Below are 19,316 nucleotides of genomic sequence, written 5' to 3'. Positions count from 1 at the left end.
GGTAAATAATCATTAAATTGCTTTGTAAAACTGAAAAAAATACACATTAGCATTATTGCTTCTATTTGTTTCATTAATTTTATTAATTTTCACATTGTACTCTACAGAAAATACAAAGTATATGTCCATATTTAGGAAATTAAACAAAATTAGAAAATATAGAAAAAAAACTTCATTTTGTACTTTTTATACTATTGGATACTTATACTCAAAACTTTTACTAGGTTATTGAATAAATTTAGTCTTATTAGAAAATAAATTCAGAATGTATTTTATAAAATAAACTGATTACTTCTATTTTCTTATCACTTTTACAGTAATATACAATAAAATGATTACATAAATTCAGATATTTTCTCTCATATGTAAACTGATCTTTGTTCAGTCTGGAACAGAGATCAGTGTTACATATCAGCCACGCCTATAAAGACTAGGAGTAGATATATAGAGAGAAGGGGATGCTAGCAAAGCCTCTTGTGGCCAGGAACAACTGGAGAGGAACAATGGTGTTAGTCAGAAGTTCTATCTTCCTTCTACTCCTAAATCTGCTGCAGGGGTCTGATGCTTCCTTTATTCAGCTGAATAACAATGGCTATGAAGGCATTATCATAGCTATAAGCCCTGGTGTGCCAGAAAATGAAATGCTGATTGAAAAAATAAAGGTAAGAAAGAAATGGGATCTTCTTCTGTTGGAATTCTAGAAAAAGAAAAAAAAATTAGTAGTTAATAAATATTATGGAAACTTCTGAATACTCCAGAAAGTTTAAAAACAGCATGTGCAGTGAGGGTAGTGGGAATTGAAGGCTGTACCCAGGGTTCTCCACTGTCTCAATGTAAGACCAAAGACAAGGCGCAGGACCTCCCTGATCCTGCTACTTCATGTGTAGATGAGCTGTTGGACTTGTTTGTTCTGTTTATTTTTTTAACGTATTGATTTAAGAGAGAGAGAGAGAGAGAGAGAGAGAGAGAGAGAGAGAGAGAGAGAAGGAGGGAGGGAGAGGGAGGGGATGGGGAAACAAATATTCATATATTTGTTGTTCCACTTATTTATTCATTCATTGGTTGATTCTTATATGTGCACTGACTGGGGATTGAATCAGCAGCATTGGTGTATCTTGACAATGTTCTAATGAATTAAGCTACCCAGCCAGGGCTTGGAATTGTCTGTTCTTTAAACAATTATTGAATGCTTATAGCAAGACAACAGTGAATGAAAGAGCTCTTTCCCTTATGCAGTGTACATTCTTTTCAGATACAGATCATTAAACATGTAAATGGATAGCAGAACAGTTGGTGGTGAGTTGCTATGGCATAAAAATAAACCAGCAAAGTGGGGTAGGCCCTGTTGGTCGGGATGGGGTTATGGGGAGAATGTAGGGAAGACATGGAAAGCCTCACTGTTAATGTGACCTCCAAGGAGAGGCCTGAGATGAGTGGGGGAAGGAGCCCATTAAAAACCTTGGGCAGGGAATAGAGGGAGCAGCAGCATGGAGGTGGTAGCATGCTTATTTGGACCAAGGAAACAACTGTAAATGAGCAGGGGGAAGGGTGGGAAGAGATAAAGTTGGAGAGGTAGCAGGGCCCAGACCCATGGAAAAAACTTGGGCTTTTACTCTGCGTGGGATAGGAATCCATGGAAGGATTCTGAGCAGAAGAGAGGTGTGCTTTCTCATACATGTTCTAAAATCACACTGACTGTACTGTTGAGGAAACTCGGTAGAAAGCTTCCACTTATCACTAATACTATATAAGCTCTGCATAGCATGGAGGTGTAGAGGGACATAAGGTAGGAAGCTGTTGTAGGGGAGAAGTGATGGTGATTAGGAACAAGGATATTCTGGTAGAGATCTTGATATTCTGTGATGTGATGAGATTCTGAACATATTCTGATGGTGTCATAGACAAATTTGTTGATGATTTAAATGTATGTTGAGTAAAGGGAAAGTAGGAAGGAAAGATAGGAGTCAAAGAAGACTTCAAGGGTTTTGGCCTATACACTTGGAAAGATGGAATTATCATCAATAGGGAAAGAGAAGACCTCAGTGATCACCTGGCAGCTGAGATATCAGGAATTAGTTTGGGATACTTTGAACTGAGATGCTTATTAGACACCCTCATGGATGGAGATAGGAATCAGAGTTCAGGAAGAAAGGGTGCAGATAAAAATTTGGAGTCATCAGGTAGTAGGTGAGATTTAAAGCCAGGAGAACCAATGAGTTCATTAGGTAGTGTGGACAGTGAAGAGAAAGACAACAGAACTGAACCAAAAACTGTATTCCTAAAGATTCTTTCAACTGTAACATTCCTTATAATAGAGATTTGTGTTATAGCCATGTAATTTCCCCTGTCCCTGACTTCAACATCTACTAACTCCTTATATTTAATTCCTCCACTACTGTGTCCTTATGCTCACTGTTTTAGCTTTTTGTATGGGTACTGTTAACCAGCAAAAGCAGATAGGCATGACCTGAATTGTGAGTAGATGATTCTGTAGGTGCCATTTATGGCTCATTCTGTACAGACTCTTTAATCCACACTAATAAAAGAAAAATGCAAATTGACTGTACCTTCACAACGCCTACCAGCCAATCAGGACTGAGTATGCAAATTAAAACAACAAGGGTTGTGGTTCATTTGCATATGCAGGTGCCAAGTGGCCAAGAGTGGGGCAGGGGGGGGGGGGGGGGGACGACACAGGTGTTCCGAACTGCCCCAGCAGCTCTGGGCCTCTGGGCAGCATGGGAAGGCAGAAAGGTGGCTCTGGCCAGAGCGAAGACAGTGCCAGCATCCAGGAGAAGGAAGGCCCATTCTTGCATGAATCTTTGTGCTTTGGCCTCTAGTATATATATATATATATAATATTGATTTCAGAGAGGAAAGGAGAGGGAAAGAGAAATAGAAACATCAATGATACAGGCTTGAATAGCAGTTAATGCAGCTGATTCTGAATGATGGCTTCTTCATGTTCATGGACAGTAGATCAGTTTCAAATACTTCTGAACCTCAGAAATCAGTATCTGCAGGAGGCAGATGATCGATGTTTCTCTCTCATCCTTGTTTCTGATTCTCTATCCCTCTCTCTTCCTCTCTGTAAAAAATCAATAAAATGTATTTTTTTAAAAACTTTTGTTTTGTTATATAATTTCATGCCATCTTCAAATACTGATAGTTTTACATCCACCTTTCTGATTTTTATTACTTTTTCTGGCCTAACTGCTCTGGCTAGGACTTCCAATACTATGGCAAGAGTGGGCAGCCTTGTCTTGTTCCTGACCTTAGAGGGAAAGCTTTTATTTTTTCATCATTGAGTCTTATGTTAGCTGTGGACTTGTCATTCATGGCCTTTATTATTTTGAGGCACATTCCTTCTATACCACTTTGTGGGGATTTTTATCACAAATGGATGTTGAATTTTGTCAAATGCTTTATCTGCATCTATTGATATGCTTATATGATTCTTATCCTTTATTTTGTTAATCAGGTGTATCATGTTATTTGATTTGCAAATGTCAGACCACTCTTGTATCCCTGGAATAAATCCCAATTGATCATAGTGTATAATCATTTTAATGTATAGTTGTACTCAGTTTGCTAATAGTTTATTGAGAATTTTTGTATCTGTGTTCATTAGGAATATTAGCCTGTAATTTTCTTTTATGTGTGTCATCCTTATCTGGTTTCAGTATCAAAATAATGCTGGACTCATTAAAAAAGCATTCCCTCCTCCAATTCTTCTTTGAATGTTTAATATAATTTGCCAGTAAAGCTGTCTGGTCTTGGACTTCTGGGCAGAGATTCAATCTCCTTACTACTAATAGATTTTCTATTTCTTCATGATTCAGTTTTTGTATGTTGTAATTTCTAGGAATTGTTTCCATTTCTTCTAAGTAGTCCAAGTTGTTGGCATTTAATTGTCTCTATAATCCATTGTATTTTTGTGGTATCAGTTATAACATTTCCTCTTTCACTCTGGTTTTATTTCAGTCCTTTCCCTTTTCTTCCTGGTGAGTTAGACCACTACTTACACTTTTATCTCATTGGCTCAGAGAGAGCCATCACTTCAAGCAGAAGATAACAATCCATTGAGACCTAAATATCCAAAAACACAAGAAAAGCTGGGGAGGAGGGTGTTCTTAGGGAACAGGTAGAGAATTCCTTCATCTACTTTTGGCCAGTGATGAGGTAACTTCCAGCCTACTATGGGAGCTCTTCAAAGCTCTTTTCCAGACTGTCAGCTAGTCCTCTGGGCCTTCCTGAACTCATGGCTCTGGACCCAGTTTGCTATTCTTTTCAATACATATGAGTCAGCACCCTGGCCTGTCTTCCACAGAAAAGAAAATAGAGCCCTGGAATTTCTGAAGAAAGGCCGTGCTATCCTGGGCTTGTGCAAGGTCAGGAGTATCACAGAGGACACGATCCTGCCTTGAAGAAAACATCAATATAGACTGGGATGTTGCTAGCAAGATGAAGAGGTTGACATCATCATGTAACACCCAAGATTTCTTAATTATTCAATGGGTTTAATCATGCGGATTAAATTACCATAAATCCCTTTTATTCATCATCTATTTCCCCCACTATATTGTAAGCTCTAGAGTGGGGCTATTTCTCTTATTAATCACAAGAGGCCTGGTGCACAAAATTCGTGTATGGGGAGAGGGGATACCCTCAGCTCAGCCTGCACCCTCTCCAATCCTTTGGGGGATGTCTGACTGCTGGTTTGGCCCAATCCCAGGGATAAGGCTGAAACCAGCAGTCAAACATCCCTCTCACAATCCAGGACTGCTGGCTCCTAACTGCTCACCTGCCTGCCAGCCTGATCACTCCTAACTGCCCCCCACTGGTCTGGTCGCTCCTTTAGTGCCCCCCCTGCTTGCATGGTCATCCCCAACTGCCCCCCCTGCTGGCCTGGTCACCCCTCACTGCCCCCCTCTATCAGCCTGGTTGCCCCTCACAGCCTGCTGTTTGGTTGTTACTCTGAGGGTGTCATGACCAATTTGCACATTACCCTTTTAATTAGTATAGATTGCATTTTGAGGTTCAGAATACTGAACAATATGGGATGATATTATTTTCACCTTGATAACAGAGGAACAAGTTGTGTCTATGATCAAAAATCTCTACCTATAGAAAGAGTGGTTATGGGGATGGAGAGAGGAACCTAGAGAGCACAGCAGCTTGGAGAGGGTTGCCTTTGGAGGATGAATGTAGCCATGATGAATAAACACTACAACTTTATTCCACTCTGGTGCCTCAAGTGCCTCCTCCTGGCCAAATCCAACTGGAAATGAGCCATGTGAGCTTGTGGATGTGGTCTGTAGAGATACACAGATCAAGCTGGAGAAGGCTGGAGAGGGGTCAGGAGAAGCACACAGAAGATTGGCACAGAAGGCCAGTTCTCCTCCAACCAGGAATATCCACCGAAGGACATCTCTTTCCACAGAAGGACATTTCTCCTCCAACTAGAAATATCCACAAGATACTTCTCCTCAAACTAGAACCTAAGTTCCATGAGGGTTGGGATTTTTAACATTTCATTCTCTTCTGTATACTGAGCCTGGCTCATGATTGGTGCTCGATAAATATTGTTTGTGAATGAAGGAATAGCAGTTGTTTTTTAATGTTGTGTTTAACAACTCAACAAAGGTACTGCAATTATAGGCTATTTGTAATAATCATTATGGGAGACCCTTTTTAAGTTGGTTCTCTTTAAGTTGGTCTCCCCGACTTACATGAGTAATAAATGCTTGATATTTAATGAATTTTATATATAGATATTTTAGATATTTGTGTGTGTGCATACGTGTAGCCCCAAAATAATATATTTAAAATTGTTATGTTATTAACCCTTTTGAAATTATTTGCAACCAGATTTGGAGTGGTTCTACTTAGAAGACCTTCTTGCAAGGCATTTTCTGCATATTAATATTATTCAAATCATTAAATTATTTTTATTCCAAAAAAAAAAAGCTCTACCTATAAATTCTTCCATCATCCAACCCCCAGGCTCCAATTAAACCCAGCTGAATCTATAGGGGAATGGATGTCTAATGAAAAACCTTTTCTATCACTCATGCCTACACAGTGTTCTAAACTTGCATCAAATAAGGCTATTCTCTACTAGATTTATAAACAGTAATGATATCAACCAGTTTTATGACTGTGTGTAAAGCACTTATTTCATACTTATGCCAACCTAAAAGATAGGTAGTAAAAGTCTATTTGAGAGATAAGGAAACTAAGCTTCAAAGCATTATATAAGTGGTCCAAAATCGATCACCCAGAAAGTGCAAATGCCAGCATTGGAACCAAGTAGATGACCTAAAGTCTATCATAGTATGCAATTTCTTTTAACACCAAATAGAAACATTTGCCTTTCGATGCAGAATTATACTCAAAACCTTTAAATGTGCAGGATTAAGCTATAATTTTGGACTGATAGGTGGCAGGGTTGGAATTCTGAGGCAGAGACTCTGCTCACTAATCAGTGGCTTTTTCTACCCACTCTTGATCTGAGAAACCTCTGTTCATTCAGTACCTCTGTTCATTCCGTTCACTGCCATATATTCTTTTATAACAGGACATGGTAACTGCAGCTTCTACTTACCTATTTGAAGCCACAGAAAGAAGATTTTTTTTCAAAAATGTATCAATATTAATTCCTGATACTTGGAAAGAAAAGCCTGAATACAAGAGACCAAAACACGAAAGCTACACACATGTAAGAGCAAAAAAAAGTCTCTTAAAATATTATATATTCTGGTGTTCCTCCACTGAACTGCAAATTGATTGTCTTAGAGTTTTTCTGACTAAATGTTATCATTTCTATTTCTGATGTTTTAAAAATCTTTTTAAATATTCTCAGACTGATGTTTTAGTTGCACCACCTACCCTACCAGATAGAGATGAACCATACACCAACCAATTCGAACCCTGTGGAGAAAAAGGAAAATACATTCATCTCACCCCTGACTTTGTACTTGGAAAAAAAGAAAATGAATATGGACCAGCAGGTAAGAATTAGATTAACATATATTTTGCAACAATTCCAATAAGCAGATGTGTACCCAAGTTAAATGTACAAGCCCTAGAGCTAGAGTCTATAGGTTCAAATCCTGATTCCCCTATTTATCAGCTCTATGTGACCTTGGACAAGTGCTTATTTCCTGGAAAATGCTGAATAAAGGAGCTACTACTGTATAGAATTGTTGTGAATATTAAATTAGATAATCCATACAACTGTTCTCAGTAGAATGTCTACAGAAATTTGAACACATGGCAATAAAAAATAAATATTTTTCTTAAGCACACTTTTCAAATCTTAATATTCCAGTTCTCCACAGCTGGATATTAATCGACCACATGCCATCCTGGTGGAAGGCAGATGTGTGAAAAGCTGAAAAGAGACAAGATTACAGTTCCTGGCCAAAAGAAAACACTCAGGGGCTATAATTGCCGATATTATTATTTAACCTATTTGGTTGAACTAGATGTACTTGTCTGTTAGTGATCATTTTTACCTATAAAAGTGGCAGTTTCATCTAGTTCAGTCTCAAAGTTAAGGTTATTGGTTCAAATGAACTTAGAGAACATCATTTCACATGTCACTACCCAAGAAAACATTCCTGAATCCACATACCACAAGATCACCTCTCTTCCATTGTCCCTTCAATGAGCATTCATTAAGCCCCTTGTTTTTGTCAAACACTCAACCCTGATTCTCATTACCTATTTCCCAACCAGTCTTGAAAGCTCCATAATTTCATGCCATCTGAATCTTAACTCTCCCCCATACTTTATTTAGTCCAGGGGTCAGCAAACTCATTAGTCAACAGAACCAAATATCACAATACAACGACTGAAATTTCTTTTGAGAGCCAAATTTTTTAAACTTAAACTATCAATATATAGGTAGGTACATTGTTATTAACTTAATTAGGGTACTCCTAAGATGGCCTTTGCTAAAACTCAAGGGACCAAAGGGGTGCATGTGGCTCTCGAGCCACAGTTTGCCGACCACTGCTTTAGTCCAATCATGCTTGTTCTCCTTGGAACCTCTAACCTTTGCTCTCATCTAACTATATTTTTTTCTTTATATGGCAGGTCGAGCAAGGTGTAGATAGCTATAGTAAATTCACTCACCAATCTTATCCTTATGTTTCATTCAATTTGCCAAATCCTCTCTACTAAATTTCCAGCTAGTTTCCTTTTGCTCCTCTTAATGTTTTTAAGATTGTGAAAGAAAGTTACAAAGCTAACTGGTATCATTAAAAAAAAAAATACGTTTTGCAAACTCACAGCTACTCAACAATGTTGTACTTGCATCTTCCCAACTCTCTTCCTCATTCCTAAGCAGCTGTTCTAAAACTTGCACCATTTTTCTCAAGATCTCTAGCCACTTTTTTCAATCCCATTAATCAACAAATGCCTTGATTGAGAAATAGAACCCCTACCTTTTTCCCTACTTCCAAATTCATGTCTATCTGCACTTACATTAGACAAGAAGGCTTTTATCTAATTTTAAAGCTAACATCCCCACATGAGCTCTTGCTCTTTTATCATATCCCCATCTCAGTCCTATTCCGTAACTGGTATCTTTCCCCCTTGCTCTTAGACAGGAGCTTTTCCTAATGTGATACATGCGTTTGTGAAAATCTCACATGCTGAAAAACAATGTTCTAAAAACAACATGGCTCTTGAACAACAAGGTTAAGAAGAGGGTCCTCAAAATATATGCAATTTGTAATAAATATAATGACAATAATAATAATGTGTACCTGGAAATAACATTTAAATAATCTTGGCTATAGCTCACTTTGGCTGGAAGCTGCCATCATACTAGATATTAAAAGTACAGATACAAGCACACACATAAAGTGAAATGCTATTAGAAATGAGAACAGAGCTAGTAGGAACTGAGACAATGCTATAGATGTGAATGAAATTCTAAGTTAGAGGTGCTGCTTTTTTTGCAATAAAAAAAATTGTATATTAAGGTACACAGCATGTTGATTTGCTATACATATACATATTGAATGGTGAAATTATTACTATTGTCAAGCTAAGTAACATAACATCTCCTCACATAGTTGTGTGTGTGTGTGTGTGTGTGTGTAGTGAGATCTGAACTCTACTTTCTTAACAAATTAAGTGGGCTTGGGAGGCAGGACAACCTGCCATGAGCTGTGATGAAAGCAAGTGTAAGGGCCAAAACTGGTTTGGCTCAGTAGTAGAGCATCGGTCTGCAGACTGAAAGGTCCCGGGTTTGATTCCGGTCAAGGGCGTGTACCTTGGTTGCAGGCACATCCCTGGTAGGAGGTGTACAGGAGGCAGCTGGTCAATGTTTCTCTCTCATCGACATTTCTAGCTCTCTATCTCTCTCCCTTCCTCTCTGTAAAAAATCAATAAAATATATTTTAAGAAAGAAGGAAGGAAGGAAGGAAGGAAGGAAGGAAGGAAGGAAGGAAGGAAGGAGGGAAGGAGAGAGAGAGAGAGAGAGAGAGAGAGAGAGAGAGAGAGAGAGAGAGGACTGAAGGAAGGAAAGGAAGGAAGGAAGGAAGGAAGGAAGGAAGGAAGAAAGAAAGAAAGAAAGAAAGAAAGAAAGAAAGAAAGAAAGAAAGAAAGGGTAAGGAAAACATGGATGCAGGAAATTTTATGTTTTCTTAAAATTCACCAAATTTCTATGATCTGAGGAATTTAAGTGATATGAGGGATTTTTCACTCCTATACTGAAGGTTATACATAATTCCAAAATCACTAATCTGACTCCAGTTGCTTAGAAAATCTTACACCAGTGCTTTTAAAGTTTAATATGTAGAAGAATAACTTAGGGATCAGATTCTGATTCAATAGATCTAGAGTAGACCCAAGATTCTGCATTTCTTGTTAGCTTCTCCATGATGCTGATAGTGGTGGGTCAAAGAACATATTTTGAGTAGCAAAGACTTAACAAAGAAAAAATGACTTTTGCATAATACTGACATTTTGTTCTAATTTTCCGATTTCATGAATTCATTTGAGTTAGAGAAGCACATGGTAGCAGAACAGACTATATTTCCATCTTCTCCATTTCTATTTCCTTTGAAGTTTTTCTTAGTATTGATAAAGCAAAAAGTCTACTGTTTTTTCTTTCTGTATTTCAAGCTATGGGTGTACCTTTATTCTTCCATTTACCCTGAAATTATTAGAAAATTTCTTTATTATGACTCCTTCTCTCTAAGTCTATTCTAGTAAAGAAATACATCCTACTTATTTTATATTATATTTATAATTAGTGTTGAAAATATAATTAATAAAACTTAATTTCATATAATAAATTAATCACTTTATTTAGTTAGCCCCATTATATGTAATCTATAGCTATGTTTTCAATCTTTGTTTTTTCATTATCAAATCCCTAAGGAACATTTGTAGACATTTTGAAACATTTAATGTGCCCTCATGAAATTTTAGTACTGCAAATTTTACATATCTGTTTATGTTGTTAGTAGGAGTGAACTTTGTAGAACCAAAAAACTATTGTAATATGTAAAACTATTTGTTCCCCACCCCCATTAACCAAAACCTAAAGCCCAGTCTATTCTGTCCATAGCACATACATGCATACACAAAAAATGTTTCATTGATTTAATGCTGTAGAATAAAAAGATAATATACTATATATATGCCATATTATAATTCAATATAATGTTATATGCTTTTTTACAAACAAAAATATAAATATTGGCAGTTATTTAAAACATAAGTATAATTATTTTTTATTTAAAAAACCACTGCTTAAAATATTTGAAGGGCAAATTTTGTCACTTGAATTATGATCATATATTTGAAATATTTTCCCACAGGCAGACTACTTGTCCATGAATGGGCCCATCTCCGCTGGGGAGTGTTTGATGAGTACAATGACAATGAACCTTTCTACAGTGCTTCGTCTAAAAGAATTGAAGCAACAAGGTCTGATCATTTACATTTTCTTCAATTACTTCAGGCTGTAACTTCCTATTTTTCTTAGTTTGATTTATATTTGTTTGAAATGCCAATCATTCCTTTGTCCTAATGTAGATAATAAACACTATAACATAAAACAGTGTCCTTTTTAAAAAAAAGAAAATGTATCTCAAAGTGGCTGGTTTCCCATTTAAAATACACATAACTTCAAGAACATTTGGAAGCCAAGATGACATATTTTTATACCTCTCCACCATGGCCACCAGAACTCATTTACATTGAAGTTGGGCTCTGTGTAAAGGGTTGTACTATATACTGGGAGATCAAAACAAGAATGGGAAAATGGTTAATAAATAGTAATTTCAGGCTGAGTAAAAAATCAACCAGCTTCAAGGAACCATAACAGAAATTTTCAAGATTTATAAAATTCAATTTAAAAATATCAATTTAACATCACAGTTAATAACAGACAATTCTCTTGGTTCTGAGGTCAAGAGTGCAGAATGGGTGGAGAAAATCTATCTAAATTGTCTGCCATCAGTTTACTCAATCTTAAATGCCCTGCTGGGGCTTGGGACTTATCAAAAATGTATAAACTCGAAGATATTATTATTTCAGTGAAAGCCCTTTATCAGTCATAGCACAACTTTCAGGACACATATTTTAGAGAATATTACATTGACTATTTTTGTTTATATTATATTCCCCCTAAATGTCTAGTTTATACTGTGCAAAATTCATGATTGTTAGTAAAGATAACATCATTATAGTAGCATTCATATATATAGGAGACTCCCTAAATTACTGAATGAAAGCTAGTCATTGTTTCTTAAATATGAACTGGAAACACATTGAATAGATGGGATATATTCACATGCCAGTGGCACTTGTTGCCAATTCCATGCAATAAAATGTATGTATAAAATGCCTCCACTATTCTTTACTGTCCTAGGCAATACTTCGATCATTCCTTCAGGCCACATTTCACTTTGGATAAAAATGCTCCTTGAATAATCAAAATACTGATAGTTATGCCACATCCTATTGTTTCAGAGGTAGCTTTTTTGAAAAAAAAAAATCTATAAAGCACCTTAGTCTAAAGTGAAACCAAGAATAAATGGTTTCACAAGTTATCTTGCCCAGGTGCCTACAATTTACTTCCATAAGGCTACTAGGAGAGATGTTTGGAAAAGGGAAATCTCGAGTCATTAGTATTAACAGGTCAGCAGCAACTTTTTAATCTCAGCAGATAGCTCAGCCATTGCATATACAGGCAGTCTTCGGGTTACCTTGGACTTGACATATGTCATTTCATGGTTATATTGCCATTTCCCATTTATTTACATTTTAAAAATTCTGTCATTTCAATGTATGTACATATGTACTTTATGTTTTTTATTTACAGTATTTACCACAAGTAAAGGTCAGGAATTGTTATTGTTCTTTTAAAAAATTTTTATCATGTCACTTCATTACTGCTGTGTATGTGCTCCATATGAGTGACGTAGGTGCTTGTGTAGGTGGGTTCTAATTTACAGCAAAAATTGCGTTACATCGCACTGTAGGAACGGATCTCCAACGTAACCCTGGAACCTACTATACTGGGGATACCACTTAAAATTTCCCTCTGAAATTTCTTGGAGAACTGCTCTGGTAGAAATCCTTAAACTTGACTGTCAAGTAAGAATAAAAACCTTAATATAAGGATCATTGTGAATAGAAACACATTTTCAAAAAATTGTTAATGGTTAGGTCACCTCAAAGACTAACTGTCACTTATTTTCAGGTGTTCCTCAGGTATTACTGGTATGAATAGAGTTTATAAATGTCAAGGAAACAGCTGTGTATTTGATAGATGTAAAACTGATCCTAAGACAAAACTATATGAAAAAAACTGTCAATTTTTCCCTGACAAAGATCAAACTGAAGAGATATCCATAATGTTTATGCAAAGTATTACTTCTGTAAGTATGTTAATTATTTCTTCACATAGTATATTTATAACCAAAGGACATGTTATCATATTTATAAAATATCTGTGCAGATGACCTGAGGTATTAAATGTATTAATATAGAGTTCTTTGAACATTGACTAGCACATAGTAAGCACTCAACTAGTGTTATTTATTATTACTACCATTGAAAAATCTACCTTAGTATTTATGATTCCTCAATGAATCAAATTTCATTAAACAAAATGCCTTATTTACATAGATTTTTTTTATTTTTATCAAATTTTTGTTCAATGTTTAAATGTATCATATATAACACTTTTTCGTCTATTAACCTTTCAGGTTGTTAAATTCTGTAATGAAAAAAACCATAATAGAGAAGCTCCAAATCTACAAAACAAAATGTGCGAATCCAGAAGCACATGGGAGGTGATCAGCAACTCTGAGGATTTTAAAAACACCATACCTATGGTGGAATCACCCCCGTCACCTATCTTTTCATTGCTGAGGATCAGAGATAGAACTGTGTGCTTAGTTCTTGATAAATCTGGAAGCATGCAGGTATGTTCATGGGCCGATTTTTCCTGGATATAGTGACTAGTGGATGATTGAATGCCTAAGAACACTCTGAACAATACCTGGCTTGTTCTAAATTGCATGGTGGGATAAGTCCTCAGATGGGCAGTGAATATTATAATGAAAGCAGGATGACAATACAGTTAAAAAGACAACATAAAAGGCTCTTTCTTTTTTCTATAAAATGGAGGGTTTACTGAGGAGAACTTTTAGGCCCATTAGTAAAGATTTAGTTAGAAGATCAGAAGGAGAGATTGAAATATAGAAATATTTTCTGACCTGCCTCCTTTATCTACTGGAAATATTTGACAGACATGAGGATACAGTGGATTGCTGAACTCCATTCAGAGTTCATCTTATCATCTATGTAAGTGATTCTTTATGATACAAACATAAAGCATCACCATAAGGAAGTTATGTCAGATTCAGCCACTTGTTCCTTCTATGACTTAGTAAATGGTAGGCATTGTGCTAGGCTCTAGGAATAAAGATCCATATCCTTGAAAGTTCCACAAAGAAAACTTTTCCTTCCCCATTACCACATTAACTCACACTCCTCCTTTGAAATTTGGTTACAGGTGCCCACTTCCTGCAGGAGATGGACTGGTCTTCCAGGCTGGGCTAAAGGCTCTTCTGCTGGTTTCCCACAATAAACTGTGCAAACCGCTATTCTATATATTATATTGAAATTACACATTTCTCTCCCACTAAACTAGGAGCTCCTCTAGTACTTGGAACCATATCCTCTAGAAACCATGTCCTCTAGTACTTAAAACTATTTCTTATTCATCTTCATCTCCCTTTTGTCTAGAACAGGGTTTATCACATATAAATAAATAGGTGCTCAATAAATAATTATTGAAATGAATGGACTATTACAAGTAGGCATAATGTGATAAGGCATCCAGAAGAATAGCACATTTGAGACAGGACTGAGCATACTAGAGATAAAAAATAATAATAATGTATTCAAATGGGGGATTGCGTGGTTAAGGAAAGGGCAGAGAATCATGTTTAGCACAGTGTTTCAGAAAGAGCATCAGTGCTAGACACCAGCACATAGAAGTGTTCTAGGAGGTGTCATTGGGAAAAGATGACAGAGCCTGGCTTAAAGATAAAGCAAAGTAGCAAAGAGAGCCCTTAACGGTGGGGCTGAAGAAGTTTCTCACTGTGACTTGGATCTAGGGAGTTTAGAAGGAAATTTGGGCATGGGTCAAGGGGGAGGGGTGATGGTACTACAGATAAATTGGTCTTAAGGGACTGGAAAAGGCAAATGTATGAAGAGATTTACCTCCTGGGCATTCACCTAGATAAAAGGGATGTGAGTCTTAATGAGTTACCACAGAACCAATGCCAATTAATCTGTTGGTGGATAAATGTTGGGGAGAGGTTAGGAGCAGAAGAAAGAGCAGAGCCTCTCAGAAATTTGCTTTAACTCAAGAAACTTTTGAGTTGTCTAGTCTCCAGTGGGTAGGGAGATTTCAGTCTCTAGTTGGAGTCCATGACAGGCTGGTTTGATATTGTGGGACATGGGGAGTGGTTTCACGTTGATAACACCCCAGGAGTAATTAGGAAGTCTCTAAGATGTAAGTCATCACCCCTCAATTCCAACCCAAACCCCTGAACCTGCCCCTGTAATTTAAGGGCTAAGCAGCCAAGAATCACTTCTAGTTAAAAGCCTGTGTTCCTTACCATATGTTCCATAATAAATGTAACTATGTTTTTAAATTTTATCAATTAAAAAATTGCTTTCTTTAATGACACCAATTACTAATAGAAAATTCTTAATAAATTCTACTTACCCATTTTATGTAATCTACTATTATTTTCCAGTCAAAACTAATTGGTTGTTTTTCTTGTCCTTTTTCATTCAGGGTGAACGCCTAAATCGAATGAATCAAGCAGCAAAATATTTCCTGCTGCAAGCTATTGAAAATGGAACCTGGGTGGGGATGGTGCACTTTGATAGTTCTGCCTCCATTAAAAGTGAGCTAATTCAAATAATAAGCACCAGTGAAAGAAATCAGCTCTTGAACAGCTTGCCTACAGCAGCTGGTGGGGGAACTTCCATCTGTGCTGGAATTGATGTAGCATTTCAGGTGAACCTCATACTGCATTTATAGTTTGTTTTTTATCATTAGAACATTTTTCTATTAGTGCTGCTGCACATAGTTACTAATTTTAACATAACTAATTCTAAGAAATACAGAACTAAGAACTTTAAAAATTCACTTGATTTTTTTTAAATGGGTGGGTGAATCAATGAATAAACTGATATTCTATCTAATAAAAGAGCAATATGCAAATTGACCATCACTCCAAAGATGGCCACCCCAATGTGGACACAAGATGGTCACCACAAGATGGCCAGCAGAGGAGGGCAGTTGTGGGCAATCAAGCCAGCAGGAGAGGGCAGTTGGGAAAGATCAGGCCTATAAGGGAGGGCAGTTGAGGACAATCAGCCCTGCAGGGGAGGGCAGTTGGGGGGCACCAGGCCTGCAGGATAGGGCAGTTAGGGTGACCAGGCCAGCAGGAAAGGGAAGTTAGGGGCAATCGGGCCAGCAGGGGAGCAGTTACATGTCAATCAGGCTGGCAGGGGAGTGGTTAGTGGGTGATCAGGCTGGCAGACAGAAGTGGTTAGGGACAATCAGGCAGACAGGCAGGTGAGCAGTTGGGAGCCAGCAGTCTTGGATTGTGAGAGGGATATCCGGTGGAATTGGGCCTAAACGGGCAGTCAGACATCCCTTGAGGGGTCCCAGATTGGAGAGGGTGCATGCTGAGCTGAAGGATTCTTCTCCCCCCACCCCCACCCCCCGCCATGTATGATTTTGTGCACTGGGATTCTAGTATATTGATATAAAAATGCCAGTAGAATATAAGTCCAATAAAATCAGGAACTTGATGGTTTGTTTACACATTCTTTTACCTTGCAATAGTCAGTGCTCAATAAATGTTAGTTAAATAAATGAGTGATTGAGCATCAAAAGTCATCAACTTTTAAGGCAATTAAACAAGTTAAATGGTTTGATTCCACTTTGGCCAATCCTTGTTTCAGTCTCTGTGATATTCAGATAAACTGATGTTTACTTATTAATTAGATGTAGCAAAGACTGTTAGTAATAGAATAAGGAATACTGGTGAGAACATGAGTTTTGACATCAAAGTACTGACTGCTATTTACCAGTTTTGTGGTCTTAGGCAACATTTTCAGTATCTTTGGACTCTCAATGCCTTATCTATAAAATATAGGCAAATAAGAATGTCTACTTCATATAGTAATTATCATGAGAATGAAATGATATATATATATATGTGTGTGCATAGTACAATGTTCAAAATATTACATAGTAAATATATAATTTACTACTGTTATTGTGAACCTTATTTTCTTCCAAATTATATCTTTAGCTTATAATTAATATCAAATGTGTCACTTTCCTGCTTAAAAATCTATATGCTTCCCTCACAGTGTATAAAATTATATCTGAATTCCTCAGTCTGACGCTATTCAAAATGTCTATCATTCCCTCAGTAAAACTGCTCTCATTTCTTTCTCCAGCCCATATTTCTCAATTTTCTTTTCTGATACTCTATGCTTTAACCCAGTGGTTACCAACCCGTTTTTGGCCATGCGCCACCTAAGCATCTCTAAAAATCCTGATGCCCACCCTGTGACATATAATTCTTGTTCTTCAAAAAGTGAACTCATATTCATGTGGAGAAAGCTTAAATGGCCATTAACTTGGTCTAAACAAGCTTCCAAAGAATATGGCATTCATGAAAGAGAAAAATAAAAGAACAAAAGGACAGTTGAAGTACTGTGGAATAAATCACTAAGAAATTGTTTTAAAAATAATAATATGAAGTGATATGAAAAAAATAGCAAATAAAGTTTCAAAGCATATAATAGAGAACAGAAATGCATAAATCTATCACAATATATATTTACATGCCATTGGTTCAGGCAGAAAGAAAAGTGCAAAATCCCTTAAGAAAGAGGTGGAAAAAACTGGATTATCCTAAAAATTATTAGAGATAGTGGCACTGATGTTGGACAAATGAGGGCATGTGAAATGTAGTTGGCAGGTAGATAATGGCTAGATCTTTCAAAGCTTTAAAAAGTAAGACGTTTTATTTTATTTTAAGCACCACAAAATAGTTTTAAGTATCAGAAATTGATCATTGCCCTAGCCGGTTTCACTCAATGGATAGAGTGTCCGCCTGCAGACTGAAGGATCCCAGATTTGATTATGGTCAAAGGCACATGCCTGGGATGTAGTCTGGCCCAGTAAGGAGTCTACAGGAGGTGGCTGATCAATGATTCTCTCTCATCATTGATGTTTCTATTTCTCCATCCCTCTGCTTCCCTCTCTGAAATCAATAAAATTTTAAATTGGTCATCAATAATGACTTAGGAAAATTATTCTGATTGCTCTGTATAAAATGAACTGTAGGGAGTAAGAGCAATAGTAGGGTAGGTCTAATGACAGATTAGAAGCTTTGGATTAAATTACACATTATATAAAATACATTTAACACTTAGCAAATGTTCCAAAAAATGTAGCACTATAATATTGTTTTTTCTATTAACTATGGGATATATTGAGTCTTTATCAATTATCTCTATATCTCCTTAGTTGCTCATCTATGCCTCAATACGTATTTTTTTTAATTTAATTCTATTCTTTCCAGGAATGTAAGAATAATGTAGTTCCTGCTGAATCTCCAGCAGCCAGGACAGTGACTAACATACATTAAATGCTCAGTGAATAACTAATATAAGAAAGGGAGAGGTGAACAAGAGTAATCTGTTTCATCTTTGGATATTCATTTTTCAATGAAATGTGTAGGGGTAAAGTGATGAGGATGCTATATAAATATTGTAAATGTACAAAGAAAATTCCCTATTTCTCAGTTTTGTTTTAGTGCATGTCAAAGCATATTTCCCCCAAAATGCTGTGTGTGTGTATGAGTGTGTGTATGTGTGTGTGTGTGTGTGTGTGTGTGTGTGTGTGTGATTATTTGTCTTAAAACATGCAAAAATTTAAATGAGGATGTTCATATTATTCCCTGACCCCAAGTTTATTAGGGATTTCTATATTCCAAACCTTTTCTGCCAATCTACTCACATCTCCATTCCAAGTCCATGAAAGCCACTGATAAATCAGTCATATTTCTCTTGGCCTGCCCTCAGTTTCTCAAAACAGTACACCAAAAAGCCATTGCCAATTAAATGTGTCAGAGAAGATGAAATGTAGTTGCTAACCTGTGACAAATTCTCTTTATCCTTTTCTACAAGAGACTAGATTCAGAAATCTGAGTGTAAATTGATTGGCACTGTAGGAAAATGGATCAAGCTACCAAATAGAATTCCATCTCAATAAACATAATTCATGTATTCTCAGAACAACGATATACTTAGTTTTGTGTTTGTTAGATTTAGAAGTAAAATAAAAATTATATAACAAGATCCCTAATCTTGACCTGTTTAGGACTTCCTATACTCATTTTCTAAAAGTACATTAAGGGTTTCCTAATTTGAAATCATAATGTGTTGTTGTTGTTTTTAATATTGAAGTGGTTTTTTAATGCATTTAGCTGTCTATGCAACAGATTTTATACACTGAAACCTTGTGATAGGGAAGTTTAGTCAAAGAAGAGAAATATTTAATGCCACACTCTGCAATTATACTTTTGGTATCTGGTTGACCTGACTTCCCAGACTGAGATATCATTGATACTTAACCCAAGTACGATGTTCCAAAGCCCTGCTCCCTCATAGCTTCATTTGAGCAAACACTCCCTAAAGCAGAGAGACAGAAAATAGAGTAATGTTGAAGT

General features: G+C 36.6%; 1 protein-coding gene across 2 annotated transcripts in view; it reads left to right on the top strand.

The window, feature by feature from the left end:
* Positions 1-457: 457 nt before the first annotated feature.
* The window catches only part of CLCA4 (chloride channel accessory 4), a 34,768-nt gene continuing 15,909 nt past the window's right edge, over positions 458-19,316 (top strand). For both annotated transcript variants that reach the window (XR_004989246.2, XM_036445637.2), the window contains exons 1-7: positions 458-662; positions 6,581-6,721; positions 6,866-7,013; positions 10,845-10,953; positions 12,734-12,911; positions 13,242-13,460; positions 15,350-15,574. Coding sequence is in view for 1 of the 2 variants with exons in the window: in XM_036445637.2 (XP_036301530.1) it covers positions 459-662; positions 6,581-6,721; positions 6,866-7,013; positions 10,845-10,953; positions 12,734-12,911; positions 13,242-13,460; positions 15,350-15,574 (1,224 nt within the window). In the remaining variant the exon portion in view is untranslated. The remainder of the gene's footprint in view (positions 663-6,580; positions 6,722-6,865; positions 7,014-10,844; positions 10,954-12,733; positions 12,912-13,241; positions 13,461-15,349; positions 15,575-19,316) is intronic.

The sequence above is a fragment of the Pipistrellus kuhlii genome, unplaced genomic scaffold, assembly GCF_014108245.1.
Source record: "Pipistrellus kuhlii isolate mPipKuh1 unplaced genomic scaffold, mPipKuh1.p scaffold_m20_p_2, whole genome shotgun sequence".
NCBI classification, from domain to species: Eukaryota; Metazoa; Chordata; class Mammalia; order Chiroptera; family Vespertilionidae; genus Pipistrellus; species Pipistrellus kuhlii.
This window is presented reverse-complemented; position numbering and strand designations above follow the sequence as displayed.